Source organism: Propithecus coquereli, unplaced genomic scaffold (genome assembly GCF_000956105.1).
Source record: "Propithecus coquereli isolate 6110/MARCELLA unplaced genomic scaffold, Pcoq_1.0 Scaffold482, whole genome shotgun sequence".
NCBI classification, from domain to species: domain Eukaryota; kingdom Metazoa; phylum Chordata; class Mammalia; order Primates; family Indriidae; genus Propithecus; species Propithecus coquereli.
The window spans coordinates 1,801,398-1,822,210 of NW_012150641.1; the positions used below are offsets into that span (position 1 = coordinate 1,801,398).

Consider the following 20,813-nt stretch of genomic DNA (forward strand, 5'->3'; position numbering starts at 1 on the left):
TGACGCCACGGCACTCACTCTAGCCCGGGCAACAAAAGCAAGACTCTGTCTCAAAAAAAAAATAAAATAAAATAAAACAGTTTGGTTCCTGCACATGAGTAGACAGAGATACCAGAATAGTGAGTCCCAAAATAGACACAAATATACTTGGGAATTTTTTACTATGAAGATAGCAGTTCAATAAATGAAATTGGGTCAACTGGCTGTAGCCATCTGGGGGAAAAAACAAAATACAAAACTCAAGTTGAATCTGCACCTCTCTCCCTACACCAACATAAATTTCAAATGGATCAAAGATCTAAATATAAAGAATAAAATAATAAAATACCAGAAGAACATACAGAATATTTTTAAAAATAAAAAATTAGAATAAAAATCACTCAATTTTTTAAGTCTGTGAGTTTTGTTTTAAAATAAAATTGCACTTTTTAATCACAAAGGATAAAAGTTTCCACAACCTGAAGACATACTCAAGAAATTTTGCATTCTGAATGCTGCTAAAACGTTACTTGGATAGAATATTGAGGTGAGAATTCCAGAATTTTTTTTGTCTATTCTTCAGGCAAGCACTGAATTCACAATACAGGAGATAATATCACATTTCAGATGTTGCAAAGGATTATATTTTCACCGTCTTTATTGGAGAAGAATCTTCCAATGAATGAAATCATTTTCAAGTGCTCACTTATTTATAATACATGCTTTAAGAGATTATGGAACAAGAAATGATGTTTTTTCCCTCTTTGATGATCTTCACTAAAATATGGTGGGTTTTTTTTGAAACTGACAAAATTTCTTCAAATCGAGTAAGCCTCTCACAAATCCAAATAAGCAATGGGTCATTTGGAAAGCTTCCAAAGTAAAAGAGAGAGGCCAAAGCCAAAATCACGAGAGATTGACTAAAAATCAACATACAATTCCAAACCCAGTCAAATGTCCAGCAAGTAGAGAACAGAAAACAGTTGTTGTCAATCATACAAGAACTCAAAAAATTTACCTCCCATGCACTGTTTCTCAGGAAGCTACTAAAGATACACTCCAGCAAAACAAAGGCATAAACCAAGAAAGACAAAGACAAAGGAAACAGGAAATCAGACAAGAAAAGAGGCTCAGGGAAGTGCCAGGATGACCCTTCTGTAACAGGCCTTGAAAACCAACCACCTGGACCAAAGCAGGAGGACAGTGGACAGAGAGATCTAAGAAAAACATGAGACCAGCAACATACTTGACAGGTCAGAGTATGAGGAAAAGCACTGTTCGAAGGCATTTTATTGGTTGGTTTGGAAGAATGAATGATAGCGAACAGTGTGCTCACAAAAATTGTGAAGTAATTATTAATTCCACAAAGAGCAGAACATTGTACAAGCAAAGAAAGAGCTATAACAACATAAAATTATTTAACTCGGCAGTAAACCCTACTAACAGAATCAAAATAAGATGGACACTGAATATCGATTTAACCAAAAATTATATTATAGCTACATGGGAAGGATGAGGGGTGTGAATATAGGCGGAGACATTTCTAGTAGCATAAACATATTCTCACGTGTTCTTCAGACTGGATGCCTTGAATTTTTCTGTGTTCATAAACATCAGGGCAAGCCCACTTGGGCACGTACGATGGCCAACATTGTACCAAAATGTCTCTTCATTTTCTCATCTTGGCAAGATTTTTGAAATAACTTTAAAGCAAATTATCAAATTTTAATTTGTTAGTCAAAACAGGATGAATTTGGAAAATGCCTTCCTGATGCTGCCCTGAAAATCCTGTGAGGAACCTTTTTCATCATGATGTTTAGTCTTTAACAGAAAAGTTTGCCAATAAATTTCCAGAATGCAAATTTTATGTTATTAATGAATATCATTTCTTTTAAAAAATCCATTTGGGGAATTATTTTTGTAAAATATTTGATAATTTATCCCCAAACAGCAGTAGAGGTAGGGAAGGGGGCAGCTGAGTTCAGTGCTGAGCCCAGGTGCAGAAAACACTATCTGATGGGGGGGAAAATAGAAGAGGGCAGCCCCAGGGACAAAAAATGAACAGACAACAGTGTCCCCTCTCCTGCTCTGTGGAGATTTCACTCTGCTCTACACAGAGCGATAACATAGCTCTTCAGCCAGGGCACAGATGACATCTGGAATACGTTTGTGTTAAGTGCAATCTGCAAAGCTGGTCAGGCCATAAAACATGGTAAAAGCCAATTTGGGTTTCAGAGTTCAAATATTTAGGATATAAAGTGGGATAACAAAACTCCACGTGGGATAAAATAAGTGCTATTAAGGACTGGAAAGCTCCAGGACTAAGAGAGAGTCAGCTAATTCTGAGGACCATTAGGACATTTGGAAAAGTATGCTTATTTTAAATCTTAACCAGACCTTGTACACAAGGAGTAAACCCAGTAAAGTTATCTGTACCTCCTTGGAGTGTTAATATTATAAGTTTTGGAAGCTGAAACTATCTTAGATTTCTTTACTGGTTTGATGAGCCCAGACTTTTTGAAATCCTTTACTATGATCATGTTCTTTCCCATCTGTTATTTACTGGATGAGGCAGCTTTATCTTAAAACCACAAAAATGTAAAGTATCTTTTATCTCTCTAGAAAACAATTGTCAAAGAACAGGAACAGGTACCTCTTCCATCTGGAAGAAGTGTCTAGCCATTATTTGGGTTTCAGATAAACCCAGGCCATAAATACTTGGCTCAAAGTTGCCTTGTTAAGCTCAACTATAAAGATTATGCAAAAGGGATTCCAGACAAGAGATGCCTGCAGCAGACAGAGAAGCTGTCTCCTACTTTTATCCTACTAGATGGACACACTGTGCTTAAACTTCAGGTAAACATACCACTGTAGGGGGAAGGGAACAAGGTATAGGAAGACTAGTTGAAATCCTCCAGTGCATAATATTTAGAAGCCTTATAGAAATTGTACAAAAACTCATAAGTCTATGAATAGTGGACTGGTTGATTAAATTACAGTACAGCTATAGTATGGAATACTCTAAGCCATGAAAAGGAATTAAGTAGTTCTACACATACAGAATGAAAAACCTCCCATACATATTGTTAACCTTTAAAATAGTAAGTTGCAAAAATATTGTTCATAATGTGATCCTATTGCATGTGTGCAGTGTATATTTTTGATTACATGATAATCATGGTTACCTCCAGGGATTGGGGCCGAGTGCTGGATTTTTACTTTTTCCTTTACACATTGCTTCATCCATTTTTTTAACAGTGTGCATATCTACTTTTGTAGTTTAAAAATACCCAGTACAGATTAAAAAGATTAAAAGGAAACAACCAGATGAAATAGGAGGGGAAAACAGTGATTTAAAAATATGCCAAATCAGGCTGGGGGCAGTGGCTCACACCTGTAATCCCAGCACCCTGGGAGGCTGAGGCAGAAGGATTGCTTGAGCTCAGGAGTTCAAGACCAGCCTGAGCAAGAAGGAGACCCCTGTCTCTACTAAAAAATTGAAAAAATTAGCCGGGCGTCACGGTGCGAGCCTACGGTCGCAGCTACTCAGGAGGCTGAGGCAGGAGGATTGCTTGAGCCCAGAAGTTTGAGGTTGCTGTGAGCTAGGCTGATGCCACGGCACTCTAGCCCAGGCAACAGAGCGGAAAAATACATGTGTGTGTGTGTGTGTGTGTGTGTGTGTGTGTGTGTGTGTGTGTGTATCCCCCAAATCATTAAACATGGTTATCTTTGGGATAATTTTTTTCTTCATGCTACTTTTCTGCATTTTGAAAATTTTCTAAAATGATCAATAATTAATTTTATAATGGAAAAATTAAATAAACCATTTTGAATATACGAAACAACATGTATAGTATGCTACTGTTTATGTAAAAAAGGATACTTGTGTACACACATAGGCTTATCTCTGGAACGTTACACAAGAATCCAGAACACTGGCACTTTCTTCAGAGGGAGACTGGGTCAGTGGGGAAAGCAGCCGGGGAAGACTTTTCATTCCCTACCCGCTCTGTGACTTTTGGACTTTATACCATATGCATATATGAGTCCTTCTTAAAGGTTAAAACATTTTGCAAATTAAAACCTATACCATTTATTTTGAAATTTATTTTGAAAATACTGTGTTCATCAAGTTTTATCAGGTAATTTTTCTGAAGGGGAAATAATCCTTATCGATGGTTTATTCTTTATGAGGACCTTTACACATGTCATCTTGACTGGTGACAACCTCAGAAAAGGTTTTTTTTAAAACAGGTAAGGAAACTCAGGCTCAGAGAAATTCAGTGGCTTGTCTGAGGTCATGTGGCAAAATAGATCTGCTCCAGGGCTCAGACCCCAGACTGTCAGCCATTGAAGTTCATGCTTTGTCCACTCCCCAGGCTGACCTCAGAAGAAGTAGCCACCAACAAGTGTTTACATATGGCATTTCCTCACCTCTTGTCTCAACTTTTGTTTTCTCTCATATTTGAAATGTAAATATTGATCATTAGTGTTGAATGAAATTCTTATTTGAATACAATCCTTTGTTTCATGGAAAAAGAACAATTGGTGGACTGAGTATGCTCATATTCATATTATTCCAAGGGTGTCTAAGTGGCTCTCCAGATACAGTGCCTTTAGGGGTACCCAGCTCAATGGGACAATGTGTCTTACAGGTCCAACCCCATTATCTGTTTGAAAATGTCGTCACTATGAGTTACTCTGGCCTAGCTTCTAACTCTTCAGAATCTTACCATTGATTTGTGAGGCAATTTCATGCTCCGTCATAGCTCACAAAACCAGGAAACTCACAAAGGCAGTCTCCAGGACCCCTCACTGGCCAAAGCCTCATTATCTCAAAGCTCTCAGCCTCCTCACCCACGCCTCTGCCTCACCCCTCTCGCCCGACATCGGCACTGCTTCTCCATCTTGGTTTTTCCACTTCCTTTCTCAACCATAATGGGTCACCTCTCCCTGGTTAGGCCACCTTCAGCCACCTAGGACAGACACATGTGGTCTCATCTGTCCGAGACTCCATCTCCGCACAGGCCTTCTCTGGCAAAGTCCGTTCTACATGTGTCCCAACAAACATGGACATGTTATGAGGGAAAGCCAAGGCTCCCAGCAACAGCCAAGCAGCACAGGAAACAGCTCTCGCCACAGGGCACGGCCGATGCCAGGCGGGAGCCAACACCAATAAAGTGGAAAGTTACTTCCTTCTGATTAGGAAAAACCTGTCACGTCGCCAGAAGCTTTGTCATCTCTACAGACGGATGCCTTACATAGCTCCTTTATTTTCCTCTTCTGCATCTTACGTGGACGGGAAGCCCTGCTCCAGGACTAGAAGTGTCGACTTGCCGAGTAACAGCCTAACTTCCCTAGCACAAGGACTTTGCCATTGTATACATCTCCTGTGCCTATCTCCGTTCCCAACACGTGGAAGCCTCTCACTGTATATTTTTGAATAAATTAATTAATGGGTTAATTGCATTATAAATTATTATAGTATGAGAATGTCCTAATTACAAAGCCGTAGGAGTGGGCATGAGCTGACAGCCGCATCCATTCTCAGGAAAGCCCAGACCACGGCTCGGATTTGGATGCTTTAGCTGAGCCGTCGTGGCCATCTAGCGGCAGAACATCCACATCACCGGTTCAGTAGGTTAAGGGTTTCGTTTTTAATTAGCTTTTTTAAAAGATAAATTATAAAATTAAAATTAAGTGATCTCAAACATACTACAACATAAGAGAGAGCGAGACGAAGGAAAGAAGAGCCAAAAGGTCGGAGAGAGTTGGAGAGGGAGCCAGGTGGGTCCTGTACTTGTCAAAGTTGACGTCCAGCATGCCTGCCTTCTCCTGGCTGATTCGCAACAGTGGGGTATCCAGCCACCGGATGCAGTCCTTGTCCAGCGTTGATGTCCACTCTTGGAAGGTTTTTCGAACCAGTTCGTCAATGGCCTGAACCATCTGCTGATAGATATGTATGCTCTCCTCCCCGGTCCCAATGTGGGGCAGGAAATGAGCTCCAGAAAGACACTGAGGGGGAGAACAACAAGTGGGTGGAGACACAATGCTCCCTGACACCTCCCACACTCTCACCTGCACACATGCACACACCTGCACACAGGTGCACACATGTACACACATGCACATATGTGCACACACATCCCAACAATATGTATAAGGCTTGCTATGCGATTGATTGACTTCGACAACATAGAGGGAAAGCAGAGCCAAGAAGAAAGTGAGAGGAAGAGACCAAGGCACGAGAAAGTGAGTCAAAATGAGGAAAGAGAAGCACAGGGAATCAGATCAAGAGAAAAGCTGGGAGAAAAAGGTAAATCATGGAAGGCGGAGGCTTTAAGAGGTCCAAGGTTGAAAACCAGTAACAGCCCTTCCTAGCCCCAGTCTCAACCCACCAGTTCTAAAGGAGCCTCCCAGTGTCCACAGACAGGCTGCCTTATTCTCTCCCAGAACCAGTCACATGACAGCAGGTCAAAATCTCAATAGCTTTCGACCTATATTCCCATAAAGTTAAAAATTTTTGTTTGTTTGTTTCTTTGTGCCTGTTTTTTCCAGAGAGATCAGGCCCTACAAGGGCCTCACCTGTCCAGGTCTCTGGACCGTGACGCTGTATTCCTCTTCTGCTGGCACCTTTCCTTGTCTACACCTTGATATCAATTCCTAAAATGACCCACGTTCTGCCAGCCACACTGGGCACCTCTGCAAATCCAAACCCATGCCCACCTCACTGAACTGCATCTGCCACTCCCCTCCTCCCATTTGGTTGCTGGCCATGAAATCTCCCTAGGGAACCTCTCTGGACCCGTCTCCCATCGCTCCCAGCTCACGAAGGACAGGTCTGGGGAAAGGCCGGGCACTCACACTCATGACCCGGTCGATGCGCCGCCGGAGGATCCGCATGCAGTGCGCCCGCCCGGAGTAGTGGGCCATGTACGGCTCCAGGTATGGCCGCTTCTTGTTCAGTTCGCGATTCACGAGGGCCAGTTCGCTATTGAACAGCATGTAGAGATCCACCGCCTTCTTGTCGTATGTGCGCTTGATAGCCTAAGGAAGGAGAGGGAGAGGATGACCACAGGCCCCAGGAGGCGGTTCCCCCTTGTCACTCATCCCAGAGGAAAGCTCCACTCCTGCTGGGGTCGCACTCCTCAGGAACGGGGGCCCTGGGAACCAGAGGATGGAAAGAGGAGCCAGCACTTCCAAAAATGGGAAAGGGCACAGGTAGAGGCAGGATGCGTCTGGAAGGATCGGGAGGAGCTAATGGAAAGCATGAGAGACCCCGGACTAGGAGGAAGCGGGTGGAGCGGCGCACCTCGCGGGTCGCAAGCCTGTGGAAGGTGTCCAGCAGGAGCACTCCATGCTCCACGTCACGAACTAACTCGAAGGCCGAGGTGATCAAGTTCTGGGTCATCACCTCCAGGTCCTTGACTGCAGCACGGAATCTGCACGGTTAGAGGGGCACGTGGAAGCGTGGGTGCCCTCGCCCGCCCCCTCAGTACACCCCCTGAGTCAGAATCCCATGTGCTGTGGGGTACAGAGGGCTTCCTGTGAGCCATTTAAATAAGTGCTTTACATCCATGAATCCATTTAATCCTCAGGGTTCTGTCACTTTGTTTTATAGATCAGGAAGTGGAGGCACCTGCTGGTGGAGTAATTTGCCCAATGTCACATATGTGTATGTGGCAGAACTAGGATTCAAGTGTAGCTCTGGAACCTTAAGCTGAGCAGCCACCTCGCTCCCCTGCACTCCGTCCTGCCCTCCCTGTCCGGATCTGTCCTTACTTTCATCATTCCTTCCTACACTCTCACCACTCCTCCCATGCGGTCTCCCCATCTCCCTTCCCTGCCCGACCCTGGAGTCGCTCACTTATTGTAGTCTTCGTGCCAGGAAGTGTTCTTGACGTCCAAGATGCCGCCACGAACAGCTCGCAGCATGTGCAGATTTTTATGAAAGATGTCCTCAATTTCCAGCAAGTTCCGTGTTATCTGTGGCCCCTGGGCCCCAAAGAAACAAGGAAGGGGACCCTGCTTGCCATCTTCCCAGCGGGCAAAGTGATACTGACAGTCGCATACCTAAAAAGAAGCCAGTGTGAGAGTTCCTGCTTTCCTTTCTGAACTTGTAAGTGCTGAGTTCTTTGGTTTAGCTTCAAATGTCTAAAAACTAGGGAGAATCAACCAGATGCAGGTGGCTGCTGGGATGAAATATGAGAGACTAGGGCAGTGATAACAGAAGCCAAAAAGAGTGAGGTGGTGATAGGACATACAATTAATTATGCAGGAAGTGGTAAGATCTATGCTTAGCCTCTTTTTTTTTTTTTTTTGAGACAGAGTCTCACTGTGTTGCCCGGGCTAGAGTGCCGTGGCGTCATCCTAGGTCACAGCAACCTCAAACTCCAGGGCCTCTTTTTTTTTTTTTTTGAGACAGAGTCTCACTGTGTTGCCCGGGCTAGAGTGCCGTGGCGTCATCCTAGGTCACAGCAACCTCAAACTCCAGGGCTCAAGTGATCCTACTGCCTCGGCCTCTCGAATAGCTGGGACTACAGGCATGCGCCACCATGCCCGGCTAATTTTTTCTATATATTTTTAGTTGTCCAATTAATTTCTTTCTAGTTTTAGTAGAGACGGGGTCTCGCTCTTGCTCAGGCTGGTTTCGAACTCCTGAGCTCAAACAATCCCACAGTGCTAGGATTACAGGCGTGAACAACCGCGCCTGGCCTGCTTAGCCTCTTAATAGGAGCCTTCGCCCCATCCCCCATGGCTCCTGGGCCTCGGTGGGGCGGGGGTGGATTCAGAGGGTCTGCTATTGGCTTTGGATTTTCCTTCCCCAGCAATCTCCCACCTCAATGAGATCCTTGCAGCGTTGCACAAATGCATCAACCTGAGCAAATATGCTGGTCTGGTCTAGGACCCAGCCCCGACTGGAGAACCTGTGTTAGGAGAAAGATTGACTGGATCAGAAAGCAGGAACATGAGGGATGAATCCAGCTATCCAAAGCTAGGCTGTGAGCCCTAGGTTCAGGGAGAACCCTACAAAACAAGATCCCAAAAAGCACTTTTCCTGAATCCTGAGGGAAAAGACTCAAGGTGAGAAGAACTGGAGAGGAGACATAGCATCTAAGTTCAAGGAGAAGATTCACACATAATGAAATTTCAGACTATGGAGTCAAGATAGAGTTCCTGGGATCAGAGAAGAGAAATTATTAGAGTGAGGAAAACTCGGGGCTAGGAGCTGGAGTATCGGTACCCAGAGAGAAAACGTGGCCAGATGTAGAAACTCCTAGGTCTAGGACAATATAACCCAGAGGCTAAAAAAAGTGCACACGAAAGGAGTCAGAATCTACCCTCTACAGGAATGACCAGGGGGGTAATACATGGGACGTTAGGGAGATAGACTGTACTGGGTATGCATCTGCACAGCCCTCAGGTAGTGATCTTTCCAAGCATGACAACAAGAGATGCAGCCTCGTAGGTCCTCCTTGCTGGAGATGACATATCCCTCAAAGATCCGGTCCAGGGAGATGGCCTGGCAGCATAAGCGGATGATTTCATTGCTCATCTGCAGAAGAGATCCCAGAAGCCTCAGTGCCCAGCCTTATTTACACCCAGCCCCTTCTCTGCATCCCCCTGGCTGAGCCTCAAGTCTCGACCTCCTACTCCTTGACTTGGTTTCAGAGGCCTATCTCACCCACCGTCCTCCACCGCTGGCTGGGCCAGCACCTCTGGGCTCCTCATCCACTCCTTGTCCTAGGTGGCTCCTTACTCTGCAGCAGCCCAGCTCTTCAGCTGCCCTGCCCAGCAAGCTCTCAGCTCCACATCCCTTCCCCTACTCTTTGGCTCTGTCACCGCAATGAAATGCACCAGGCCCTGCTCCTCAAGAGCTGACATTCCTTCCTAAACCCACTTCACCCCCACTGCAATCTACTCCTGGGAAATGAGGAAAAGATCTCCCCCTTCTGCAGAATCCGGCCTGGGAGTCTGTCTTTCCTGCCTCCCTCCCCTTGCTCCATCAACTCCTCCTCTGAAACCCCTCTTCCTGCCTACTTTCATTTGGAAACAAAAAGTCCTGGCCAGGCCCCAACGCTGAGCATCACTAAAGCTGATGGTGCAGGCAGAAGCCTTTAGTCTCTGTCTGAGCTGAAGGGCAATCCTTGCTACCTTTCCACCCACAGATCTTCTGCCAAGTGAATTCCACCATCTTCAGAAGATCTGGATACCCTCCTAAAACCCTCCATCCCACCCTTGGAATACACACACCTTTCGGAAGAGGGAGGTCAGTCTCTCCCGAGTGTTGTAGTGGGGAGAGTTGACCCAGATGATGCGGATGAGACTGATCAACTTAGGGAGCTTATTAGAGATGTCCTTAGGCCTCATGAAAGCCAATTCCTGGTAAGGCTCCTTCAGGATTGACAAAAATGTCAGGTTTGACTGTGCTTGACCAGAGCCATCCTGGCAGTAAAGAGAAACCAGGAGTGGATTTATCCACTGGAAAGCACTGATTCAAAGCAAGGACTTTTCACCCACCTTGCACCCTATGCTGACTTGCCTCTACTAGGAAGCCCTCCCATCAACCCTGCCCAGTAGCAATCATTTCACATCTCTGCTGCCCCTTGGATAGAGTTTGTGCATATCAACTTTGATTCATTTACTACTTTCTATACAAGAGTTTTTACATCTTTTCTCATATGTGCATCCAATCTCCCCCTACCAGACTGGGAATTCTTCAATTCCAGATGTGATGTCTATTCCTCTATTTTCTCCAGTTGAATTCAGAACTCTGTACAAAGTTGGTACTCCATAGCTGTAAATCAACTGGCTGGACATCATTCCCATTCGTCCACATGGTTGTCGCTCAGTCCCCTTCACTGCCCTGCTCTCAACCAGAGTTTTGGACTTCTCCAGCTAGTTAAGGCTCAATTCCCTTAATACCCAGCTGAAAATTTCACCTAGGAAGACAGGTTTTCTGTCTGCGTTATACAGGTCGCTCTTACCTCCTGTGTGACCCAACACAAACGTAATCAGTTTGTCACGTCATAGCAAAGTATTTATTCTAGCCAGAGCAATTAGGCAAGAGAAAGAAATAAAGGGCATCCAAACTGGAAAAGAGGAAGTCAAATTGTCCCTGTTTGCCAACAACATGATCTTTTATATAGAAAAACCTGAAGACTCTACCAAAAAACTCTTAGAAGTGATAAATGATTTCAGTAAAGTGGCAGGACACAAAATTAATATACAAAAATCAGTAGCGTTTCTATACATGAACAATGAACTAGCTAAAAAAGAAATCAAGAAGGCAATTCCATTTATAATGGCTACAAAAAGTAAATTAAATACCTAGAAATAAATTTAACCAAGGATGTGAAACAAGGAAAATTACAAGACACTAATGAAAGAAACGGAAGAGGATACAAACAAATGGAGAGACATCCCATGCTCATGGATCAGAAGAAGAATTAATGTTGTTAAAATGACAATACTACCCAAATCAATCTACAGATTCAATGCAATCCCTATCAAAATATCAGTGACATTCTTCACAGAAATAGAAAAAAATCCTAAAATTTATATGGAACCACAAAAAACTTCAAGTAGTGAAAGCAATCCTGAGAAAACAAAAACAAAAACAAAAAAACAGGAGGTATCACACTACCACACCTCAAAATATACTATAAAGCTGTAGTAACCAAAAGCATGGTACTGGCATAAAAATAGACACATAGGCCAATGGAACAGAATAGAAAATCCAGATATAAATCCATACATTGGCTGGGCGAGGTGGCTCATGCCTGTCATCTTAGCACTTTGGGAGGCCGAGTCAGAAGGATTGCTTGAAGTCAGGAGTTCAAGACCAGCCTGAGCAAGAGCAAGACCCCTATTTCTACAAAAAAATAGAAAAATTAACCAGGTGTGGTGGCAAGTGCCTTAGTCCCAGCTAGTTGGGAAGCTGAGGCAGGAGGATCACTTGAGCCCAGAAGTTTGAGGTTGCAGTGAACATGACAATGCCACTGCACTCTAGCCTGGGCGACAGAGCCAGATTCTATCTCAAAATACATACATAAATAAATCCACACATTTACAGCCAACTCATTATTTTTTTTGACAAAGTTACCAAGAACATACAATGGAGAAAGAACAATCTTTCAACAAATAGTACTGGGAAAACTGGACATCCATATGCAGAATAAAACTAGACTCCCCCCACCTCTAACCCTATAAAAAATCAACTCAAAATGGATTAAAGAACTAAATGTAAGACTTGAAACAATAAAACTATTAGAAGAAAACATAGGGGAAATGCTTCGGGACATTGGTCTGGGAAAAGGTTTTATGAATAAGCTCTCAAAAGCACGGGTAACAAAAGCAAAAACAAACAAATGGGATAATATCAAATAAGAATCTTCCACACAGCAAAGGAAACAATCAACAGAGCAAAAAGATAACCTACAGATTGGGAGAAAATATTTTCAAACTATTCATTCGACAAGGGATCTATATCCAGAATATACAAGGAACTCAAATATCTCAACAGCAAAAAAAAAACCTGATTTTAAAATGGGCAAATTATCCGAACAGACATCTCTCAAAAAAAAGACATACTAATGGCCAACAAATATATGAAAAAATTCTCAACGTTACTAATCATCAGGGGAATGCAAATCAAAACGACAATGAGGTATCATCTCACCCCAGTTAGGATGACTATTATTAAAAAGACAAAAAATAACAAATGCTGATGGAGAAAGGGGAACTCTTACGCACGGTTGGTGGGAATGTAAACCAGTACAGCCACTATGGAAAACAGAATGGAGGTTCCTCAAAAAACTACAAACAGAACTACCATATGATCCAGCAATCCCACTAATGGGCATTTATCCAAATGAAAGGAAATTATTATATCAAAGAGATATCTGCACCCCCATGTTTATTCCAACAGCCAAGATATGGAATCGACCTAGGTGTCCAACAACAGATAAATGCAAAGCAAATGTGGCATATTATACACAATGAAATACTATTCAGCCATAAAAAGAACGAAATCCTGTCATTCATGGCAACATGGATGGAACTGGAGAGCATTACTTTAAGTGAAACAAGCCAGGAACAGAAAATTAAACATGGCACATTCTCAATCATATATGGAAGCTAAAAAATGTTGATCTCTGCATATCTCAGCACGGATGTAAAAAAAGAAAAAGTTGATCTCCTAGAAGCAAAAAGTAGAACAGAGGATACTAGAAGCTGGGAAGAGTTGAGAAAAGGGAGAGATAGGGAGATTTGTTATAGGATACAAAATTACAGCTAGATAGGAGGACTAAGTTCCAGTCTTCCATACCACTGTAGGATGACTATAGTTAATAATATATTATATAGTTTCAAATATCTAGAAGGAGGATATTGAACATTCCCAACACAAAGAAATAATATTCAATATGATGGATATGCTAATTACCTTGATCTGATCACTATACATTATATGTATCGAAACATCACTATGTACCCCATGAACATGTACAATTATTATTTGTGAACTAAAAAATAAAATTAAAAATGTTCTAAACCATTAAAAATGTTTAATTTTAAAAATTTAAAATAAAAAGTGTTTCTTTTATAACTCTCTAGACTGAACCACGTGGGCTTGTCTTTGGTTCCCATGCCATCTAGCAATCCTATTTTATGAAAATCTTATTTTCTCAGCTGGGGTGTAAGAGTTGGGCTCACCGAGGGCACTAAACATATATTCGTTGATTAACTAGATGTCTCCCTACTTACACGATTAACTCCCTTAGAGACCCTGTGTTGTTCTACTTTTACACTCTCCACGAGTACCAGGCCAAACACTGGGTGGATCAGTCTGCCGATGATCACCGTAGCTCTCCCTTCTCGGCCCCCAGTATCATCCCAATCATTGCCCACTTTTTACTGAGCCTCCATCCTTTGACCCACTCACAAACCTGGATCTGCTGGGCCAGTTTCATAAAGGGCACCAAGTAGGATGACTTGGCAAGGCGCAGGATGGACTCAATGTGTTTCACTCCCTGCTTCACCAGCTGTTTACTGATGCCAGACAGGTCTGTGCACCGGTTGCGCCAGAACTCAATCTCCTCCAAAGGACCTGAATTTTCTCCTGTCTCCACAGTCTCCTGGGCACTGAGCACCTCCTTTATCTGCCGGGTCCAGTGGATCATGGAGGCTGCAGGGGAAAGTACAAAACCCCTTGCATTTCTTCACACTGCTCCCCAGTGGTGTCTCCTGCACCCACATAGCTCTCCTAACCCAACTCCTTTGTCAACACCTGGGCTGCCCCTTCCTCTCCCCTGCAATCGCCAGCAGATGCTGGCAGTGCCAGCCACACTCACTTTCTAGCCGCAGCACCAGCTCTTTGTCCTTCACCACCACCTCGGGCTTCACGTTCATGGCCTCTGCGGGGATGTAGAGGACTGTGTGCCCCTCCAGTTTGTACCGAGTGTCTAAGCAAAGGAAAGACCGGTGGAAGCTTTCAGAGGGGAGGAGTTCTTGCTGCCCCGGTATCAGTCATGGCTGATGATTGGTGGGGGGCCCAGGAAGTATATGCATTTCAGGAGAGCAGTCAGGAGAAACTGACCCATGCTTTTTTGATCTCAAAAGGAGAAATGACAGAAGGCAAGAGGGAAACTTCATGGAGGTATAACAAGAAATTGCCAAAAAATAAAGTCAAAGGTCTTTACCACACCTTCAATACTCTCTACCATGAGACATGCAAGTCCCCCCACCATCCCGTAGCACCTACATTTCACCTTACTCCACACGCACTCTTAAAAATTTCCAATTCTGGCCGGGTGTGGTGGCTCACGCCTGTAATCCTAGCACTCTGGGAGCCTGAGGCAGGAGGATCCCTTGAGCTCAGGAGTTCCAGACCAGTCTGAGCAAGAGTGAGACCGCGTCTCTACTCAAAATAGAAAAATTAGCCGGGCGTCATGGCACACGCCTATAGTCCCAGCTACTTGGGAGGCTGAGGCAGGAGGATCGCTTGAGCCCAGGAGTTTGAGGTTGCTGTGAGCTAGCTAGGCTGATGCCACGGCACTCTAGCCTGGGCAACAAAGTGAGACTGTCTCAAAAAAAAAAAAAAAATTCCAATTCTAAGCTCGAGCAGGTCTGGCCAACCAGTTCTACAGCAGAAAAGTGTATCTGGATTAAAAGGTAGATCCTGTGCCCAACTCCACCCATTCAACAAACCAGTAGGGTTGGGAGTGCACGAAAGAGAAACCAGCTACTGCAGCCTTCCTGCTCACCTGTCAGGCAGGCCAAGAATCTGTGCAGATGAGAAGCAAAGTGATTTCGAATGCTCTCCGGCCAGGTTGTGTTTGTAAAGATCTGAGGGGCAAAGACGCCACTGAGCACCCGAAGCAGGGCTGGGATGTAGGAACCCCGCACCGTCCCATACTGCACAGTTGCCTCGAAGTTCTCCGGAGTGATGGGGACCGGTGCTTGGCGAATGAAGTAGACAATCTGATTCTGGGTCTGCGTGAAATACAGTAGATCAGAGTTCAGTCTCCAGTCCCAGCCATGATATTCAAAGGAACCTGGGGCTCCAGTCATGAAAACCTGGCTGAGTCCTTTGTCACAGCCCCTTAGTGTGCAACCTGATCCTTCTCTAAAAGTAAGTGCTATGAGGTGCTTCCTGTGCTTTCCAGGGACATAATAGATTCCATACCCAGAGATGTGGGGAGGAAGTGCAAAGAGCATGCCTTGAGGGTAGGACTGTGTATCTTGTCCAACTTGGCTCCAGAACCTAGTCCAACGCCTGGCACACAGTAGTGCTCGATAAATGTTTGTCGGATGGATGAATGGTAGAAAAGGAGGGAATGAATGAAGCACTTCAGCCACTGGAAAAGCAGAAAGGACTGGAAGTAACAGACGACGATTGTGTAGAGTTCCATATCCTTTTTCCCCAGTTTTTCATTTATCTTTTGATTTTGCTTATAGTGAGTTTTTGTTGTTGTTCACATTCAGAAATGTGTAACTTTCATGTAGTTAAATCTGATACTTTTGGCTGGGCACAGTGGCTCACGCCTGTCATCCTAGCACTTTGGGAAGCCGTTGTGGGAGGATCACTTGAGGTCAGGAGTTCGAGACCAGCCTGAGCAAGGCAAGACCCCTGTCTCTATAAAAAATAGAAAAATCAGCTGGACGTGGTGGTACACACCTGTAGTCCCAGCTACGTAGGAGGCTGAGGCAGGAGGATCGCTTGAGCCCAGGAGTTTGAGGTTGCTGTGAGCTATGATGACACCACTGTACTCTACCCAAGCAACAGAGGGAGACCTTATCTCAAAAAGAAAAAAAAAATTCTAAAATTCTTTAAAGTCCTTTCTACCACATGCTTAGATGGGCCATTCCCACCCTAAGATCAGATTCACCTGTTGTTTTTTTTTTCCCTCCTTTAGTGCTTTCGTGACTATTCTTCATCATTTTGTTTTATTTTTATTTATTTTTTTTTTTTTTGAGACAGAGTCTCACTCTTTTTGCCCTGGCTAGAGTGCTGTGGCCTCAGCCTAGCTCACAGCAACCTCAAACTCCTGGGCTCAAGCGATCCTTCTGCCTCAGCCTCTCGAGTAGCTGGGACTACAGGCATGCACCACCATGCCCGGCTAACTTTTTCTATATATTTTTAGTTGTCCGATTAATTTCTTTCTATTTTTAGTAGAGACAGGGTCTCACGCTTGCTCAGGCTGGTCTCAAACTCCTGAGCTCAAACAATCCACCCGCCTCGGCCTCCCAGAGTGCTAGGATTACAGGCGTGAGCCACCGTGCCCGGCCTACACAATTTAATTTTAAAAACTAAAAATAAAGCACAAAGAAGAAATTAACAATCATGCATCTTGCCACTACCCAGGAATAAGTCTTGGCATTTTGTGTCCATTTTTTAAAAAGCTTAATAGTAATTTTTGTTAAGATGATATATTTCCATTACAGATAATTGAAACAATGCAAAAAATACAAAGATAACAGTAAAAATGTCATCTAAAATTCCACCACCCAGAAATTAATAGTTAACATTAGAAAAAATATCATTCCAGACATTTTTGTATAGACATATACATATATAAAATTAATTAAATGAGTTTCTTAAAATAGGGTCATGCTGTTTTAATTAAAAGTATTAAATTTAATTTTACTTGAATTTAAGAGAATAAAAAGAAATAGAAGTAGATGTAAAGGAAGTGTTGAGCTTCAAATAAATGTTTCTTTACCCAGAAGAGAGATTTCTTCCCAAAAGACCCCTTTCTATGGTTGTAAGACAGAAAGACGATGAAAAATATTAAGAGTTTTCTCACTATCTTTTAATTTTAAGTTCTATTGACTCACTGCTTTCCCTGCCCTCCTTGGTACTCACTGGTTGTAGCATCGACTCTGCTTTGAAAGGCATTAGCATCCTCATTCTCCCTCCACTTCCCAATTTTTGTTATGGTATTATTTTTACATTGTTTAAGTTTATAACATTCACATTCTATAAATAACTATAATTCCTATGGTTATTTAATATCAGTTCTTTGTTTAAATGAACTGAATGTTCATTGATTCTCTATTCCTGAGTTCTTTATTTGGTTCATTTCTTGATTGACTGCATTGCAACTGATGTTTCTACTTTTTTAAAATAGAGTTCTTTCAAAACTTAAAATGACAGCCTATTTTTTGCCTTTATACTTGAACATTTCGACTGGGAATAATACCCTTGGGTCATACTGTTTTTCCTGCAGAAAATGTTCAAAGAAGTCTGAGACTAACTTGATGTGTCTAGTAGATAATTTGGTTATTTGACTAGGAGCCTAAACTAATTTTTTCCCGAACTTATTTTGAAAAAATTCCTATGCATAAAAAAGTTACAAGAAGGCCAAGTGTGGTGGCTTATGCCTGTAATCTTAGCACTCTAGGAGGCTGAGACAAGAGGATCACTTGAGGTTAGGAGTTCAAGACCAGCCTGAGCAAGAGCGAGATCCCCATCTCTACTAAAAATAGAAAAAATTAGCTGGGCGTGGTGGTACACTCTTGTAGTCCCAGATACTAGGGAGGCTGAGGCAGGAGAATTGCTTGAGTCCAGGAGTTTGAGGTTGCTGTGAGCTAGGCTGACACTATGGCACTCTAGCCCGGGCAACAGAGAGAGAGTCTGTCTCAAAAAAAAAAAGAAAGAAAGAAAATTACAAACCAAGTACAATGAACATACCTTTCATCTAGATTCACTAATTGTTAATATTTTGCCATATTTGTGCTCTCTCTCTCTGATGAATCATTTGAGTTAGATGCAGACAACATGACACTACACCTTTAAATACTTCAGCACTATCCTCTCCTAAAAGTGAGGATATTCTCCAACCTACCCCACATTGTAATTATCACACTCTGAAAATTTAATTTCATACAATACTTTAAATAATATACAGACTATTTTGAATTCCAGGAGCCAGTCCAGGATCGTACATGATCACGTCTCCTTAATCTCTTTCAATTTCAAACCATTCTCCAGCCTTTTTCTTATTCTCTAGTCCAGCCCAGTTTTTTCTGAAATGTCTCTTAATTTGAATTTATCTGATTGTCTCCTCAGTATTAGATTCAAGCTAAATATTCTTGGCAAGAATACCACATAGGTGATGTTCCTAAGAAATAATTTCCTTGAATTTTAGTCGCTTAACAAAGATGTATATTAACATTAAACCTTATGTAACAAATTGTGTGGAATATATAATAGCGTGTCCTTCCAATTCTCAGATTCAGCTCCTTCTGCATTTCTGGGAAATTCTTTGTATTTTAGCTCTAAATTTATATTCTGTTTCATTTGCTGGCTCTCTGCACTACATCATCTGTGTCTGTCTTTCATATCTATTAGCTTCTCTCTAATTGCATTAATGTCTTTGGCTTTTTCTTCTGCATACATTCTGATGACCTCAAGCCTCTCCTCTGTTGATGACAGGATTTTCTGCCATAGCTATTCAGTTCCTTGCTGTTTCCAATCTACCAGTTTTGTAACATGCTGCTTTATTCATTTCCTAAAATCTGCAATCTCCCTTTTATCTCATTCTCACATTTTATTTCATGTCGGCTTTTTTAAAAATTGCATTCCCATTCTTATTAAGTTGTAGTATAACGTGATGCTGTTGTAAGGCATCTCCTTGTGTTCATTCAGTTAGCTATGTTTTCCTCTTTTCCATGCTTTGTTCGCTTTTTTCCCCTTGGTGCTTGCAGTTGCCATGTAATTTCTTTTCATTTTGCTCATGCTTGGGCAGCAAGCACGTGAATTCATTCTTTTTGCTTTAACGTACTGTGGGTGACTTGACCTCCCACTGTGAGAGACCAGTCTATTTTGTCCCTGAAAGTTAAAGTGAAAGGATTGAGTATTTTATGTTTTATTCACTTTTCTCGAGCCTAAGAGAATTGTTTCAGGGGACAGGCAGGTGGTTAAGGCTAATTTAAGGCAGTGGAAAATCTTTGTTAAAACATCTAAGCTCACACTCTCTCTCCTCCCTCTCTCTCTCCCTTTCCCTCTCTCTCCCTTTCTCTCTCTCTAAGAGACAAAGTTTCACTATGTTGCCCATGCTGGATTCGGACCCCTGGGCTCAAGCAATCCTCCAGCCTCCCGAGTAGCTGGGCACACCATCTTTCTCTCTTTTGAGATTTTGTCAAATGCTCTCAGGTTCACTCCACATAGCTGTGGACACACAATGTCTGTAGGGAGGATGGTTCTTCAACTCTGTGCACATGCTTTTCATTGGTCATCCATTTTGAAAGCTTATTAGATTCGATTATGCTTCTTTTCGTGTTAGTTTACTCTTAGGGGGTTTTGTGTGATTTTTGTTGGTTGGTTTGGTTTTTTTTTATTTTTTTGCTCATTTTACTTTTTGTTCGTTTTATCGGGTATTCAGGGTAATAATTTTTTAAGGAAGTTTCAATTGGCCAGTTTAACTCAAGAGAATACAGTTAAGTCTGGTTATCTATTCAGAATGTATTCCACCATGCTGACCAGATTCTTTTAATTGAAAAACTTTGTGTTCCATATGTTTCCCAATTCTATTCATTGAATAATCTATCCTTGCCCACAGATTTTAAAATGCCATTTTTAACAGAAAATCCTTCCCTGTTTCTGTAGTTTCCATTTTCTGTATTTCCTACATTTCTGTACTGTTGCTTATAATATATATTCCTGTCCTAGTACAACTTTGTTTTAATGACTGTAGTTTAATAAGACAGTTTCATATTCACAAGTCTCCCCATTACTTTCTTTCATCATCTTTGCTATTTTCATGTCTTTTTCTGGAGATATTTTTAAATCTTTTATACGAGAAATCTAGGGACTATGGCATTTGGGCACTGTGACTGGAGTTGCATTAAAATGAGACATTTTTTAGATGAAATGATCTTTGTAATATTAAGACTCCCACTCAGAAACAGCCTCAACATTTATTCAAATCTTCTGTCATGGCCTGCAACAAAGTTGTTTTCTTTAACATAAATCCTACTTTTATATTAAATATTTGTATCCAACTATAAATGTATTCCAAACACTGTGAAATCAAGAAAATATATATATACATATATAGATGTATTTTGCAGATTTTTTTTTTTGAGACAGAGTCTCACTCTGTTGCCCTGGCTAGAGTGAGTGCCGTGACGTCAGCCTAGCTCACAGCAACCTCGAACTCCTGGGCTCAAGTGATCCTACTGCCTCAGCCTCCCAAGTCGCTGGGACTACAGGCATGCGCCACCATGCCCGGCTAATTTTTTCTGTATATTTTTAGTTGTCCAGATCATTTCTTTCTATTTTTTTTAGTAGAGACGGGGTCTCACTCTTGCTCAGGCTGGTTTCGAAC

The 20,813-nt window shown here is 42.4% G+C and overlaps 1 protein-coding gene across 1 annotated transcript in view; it reads right to left on the reverse strand.

The window, feature by feature from the left end:
* Window positions 1-20,813, reverse strand: part of DNAH2 (dynein, axonemal, heavy chain 2) — a 102,793-nt gene that overhangs the window by 71,547 nt on the left and 10,433 nt on the right. The window contains exons 5-12 of the mRNA XM_012655607.1: window positions 15,246-15,474; window positions 14,334-14,444; window positions 13,929-14,167; window positions 10,234-10,425; window positions 7,847-8,052; window positions 7,292-7,421; window positions 6,844-7,026; window positions 5,780-5,994 (exon numbers count right to left, since the gene is read on the reverse strand). Of these exons, the coding sequence (XP_012511061.1) occupies window positions 5,780-5,994; window positions 6,844-7,026; window positions 7,292-7,421; window positions 7,847-8,052; window positions 10,234-10,425; window positions 13,929-14,167; window positions 14,334-14,444; window positions 15,246-15,474 (1,505 nt within the window). The remainder of the gene's footprint in view (window positions 1-5,779; window positions 5,995-6,843; window positions 7,027-7,291; window positions 7,422-7,846; window positions 8,053-10,233; window positions 10,426-13,928; window positions 14,168-14,333; window positions 14,445-15,245; window positions 15,475-20,813) is intronic.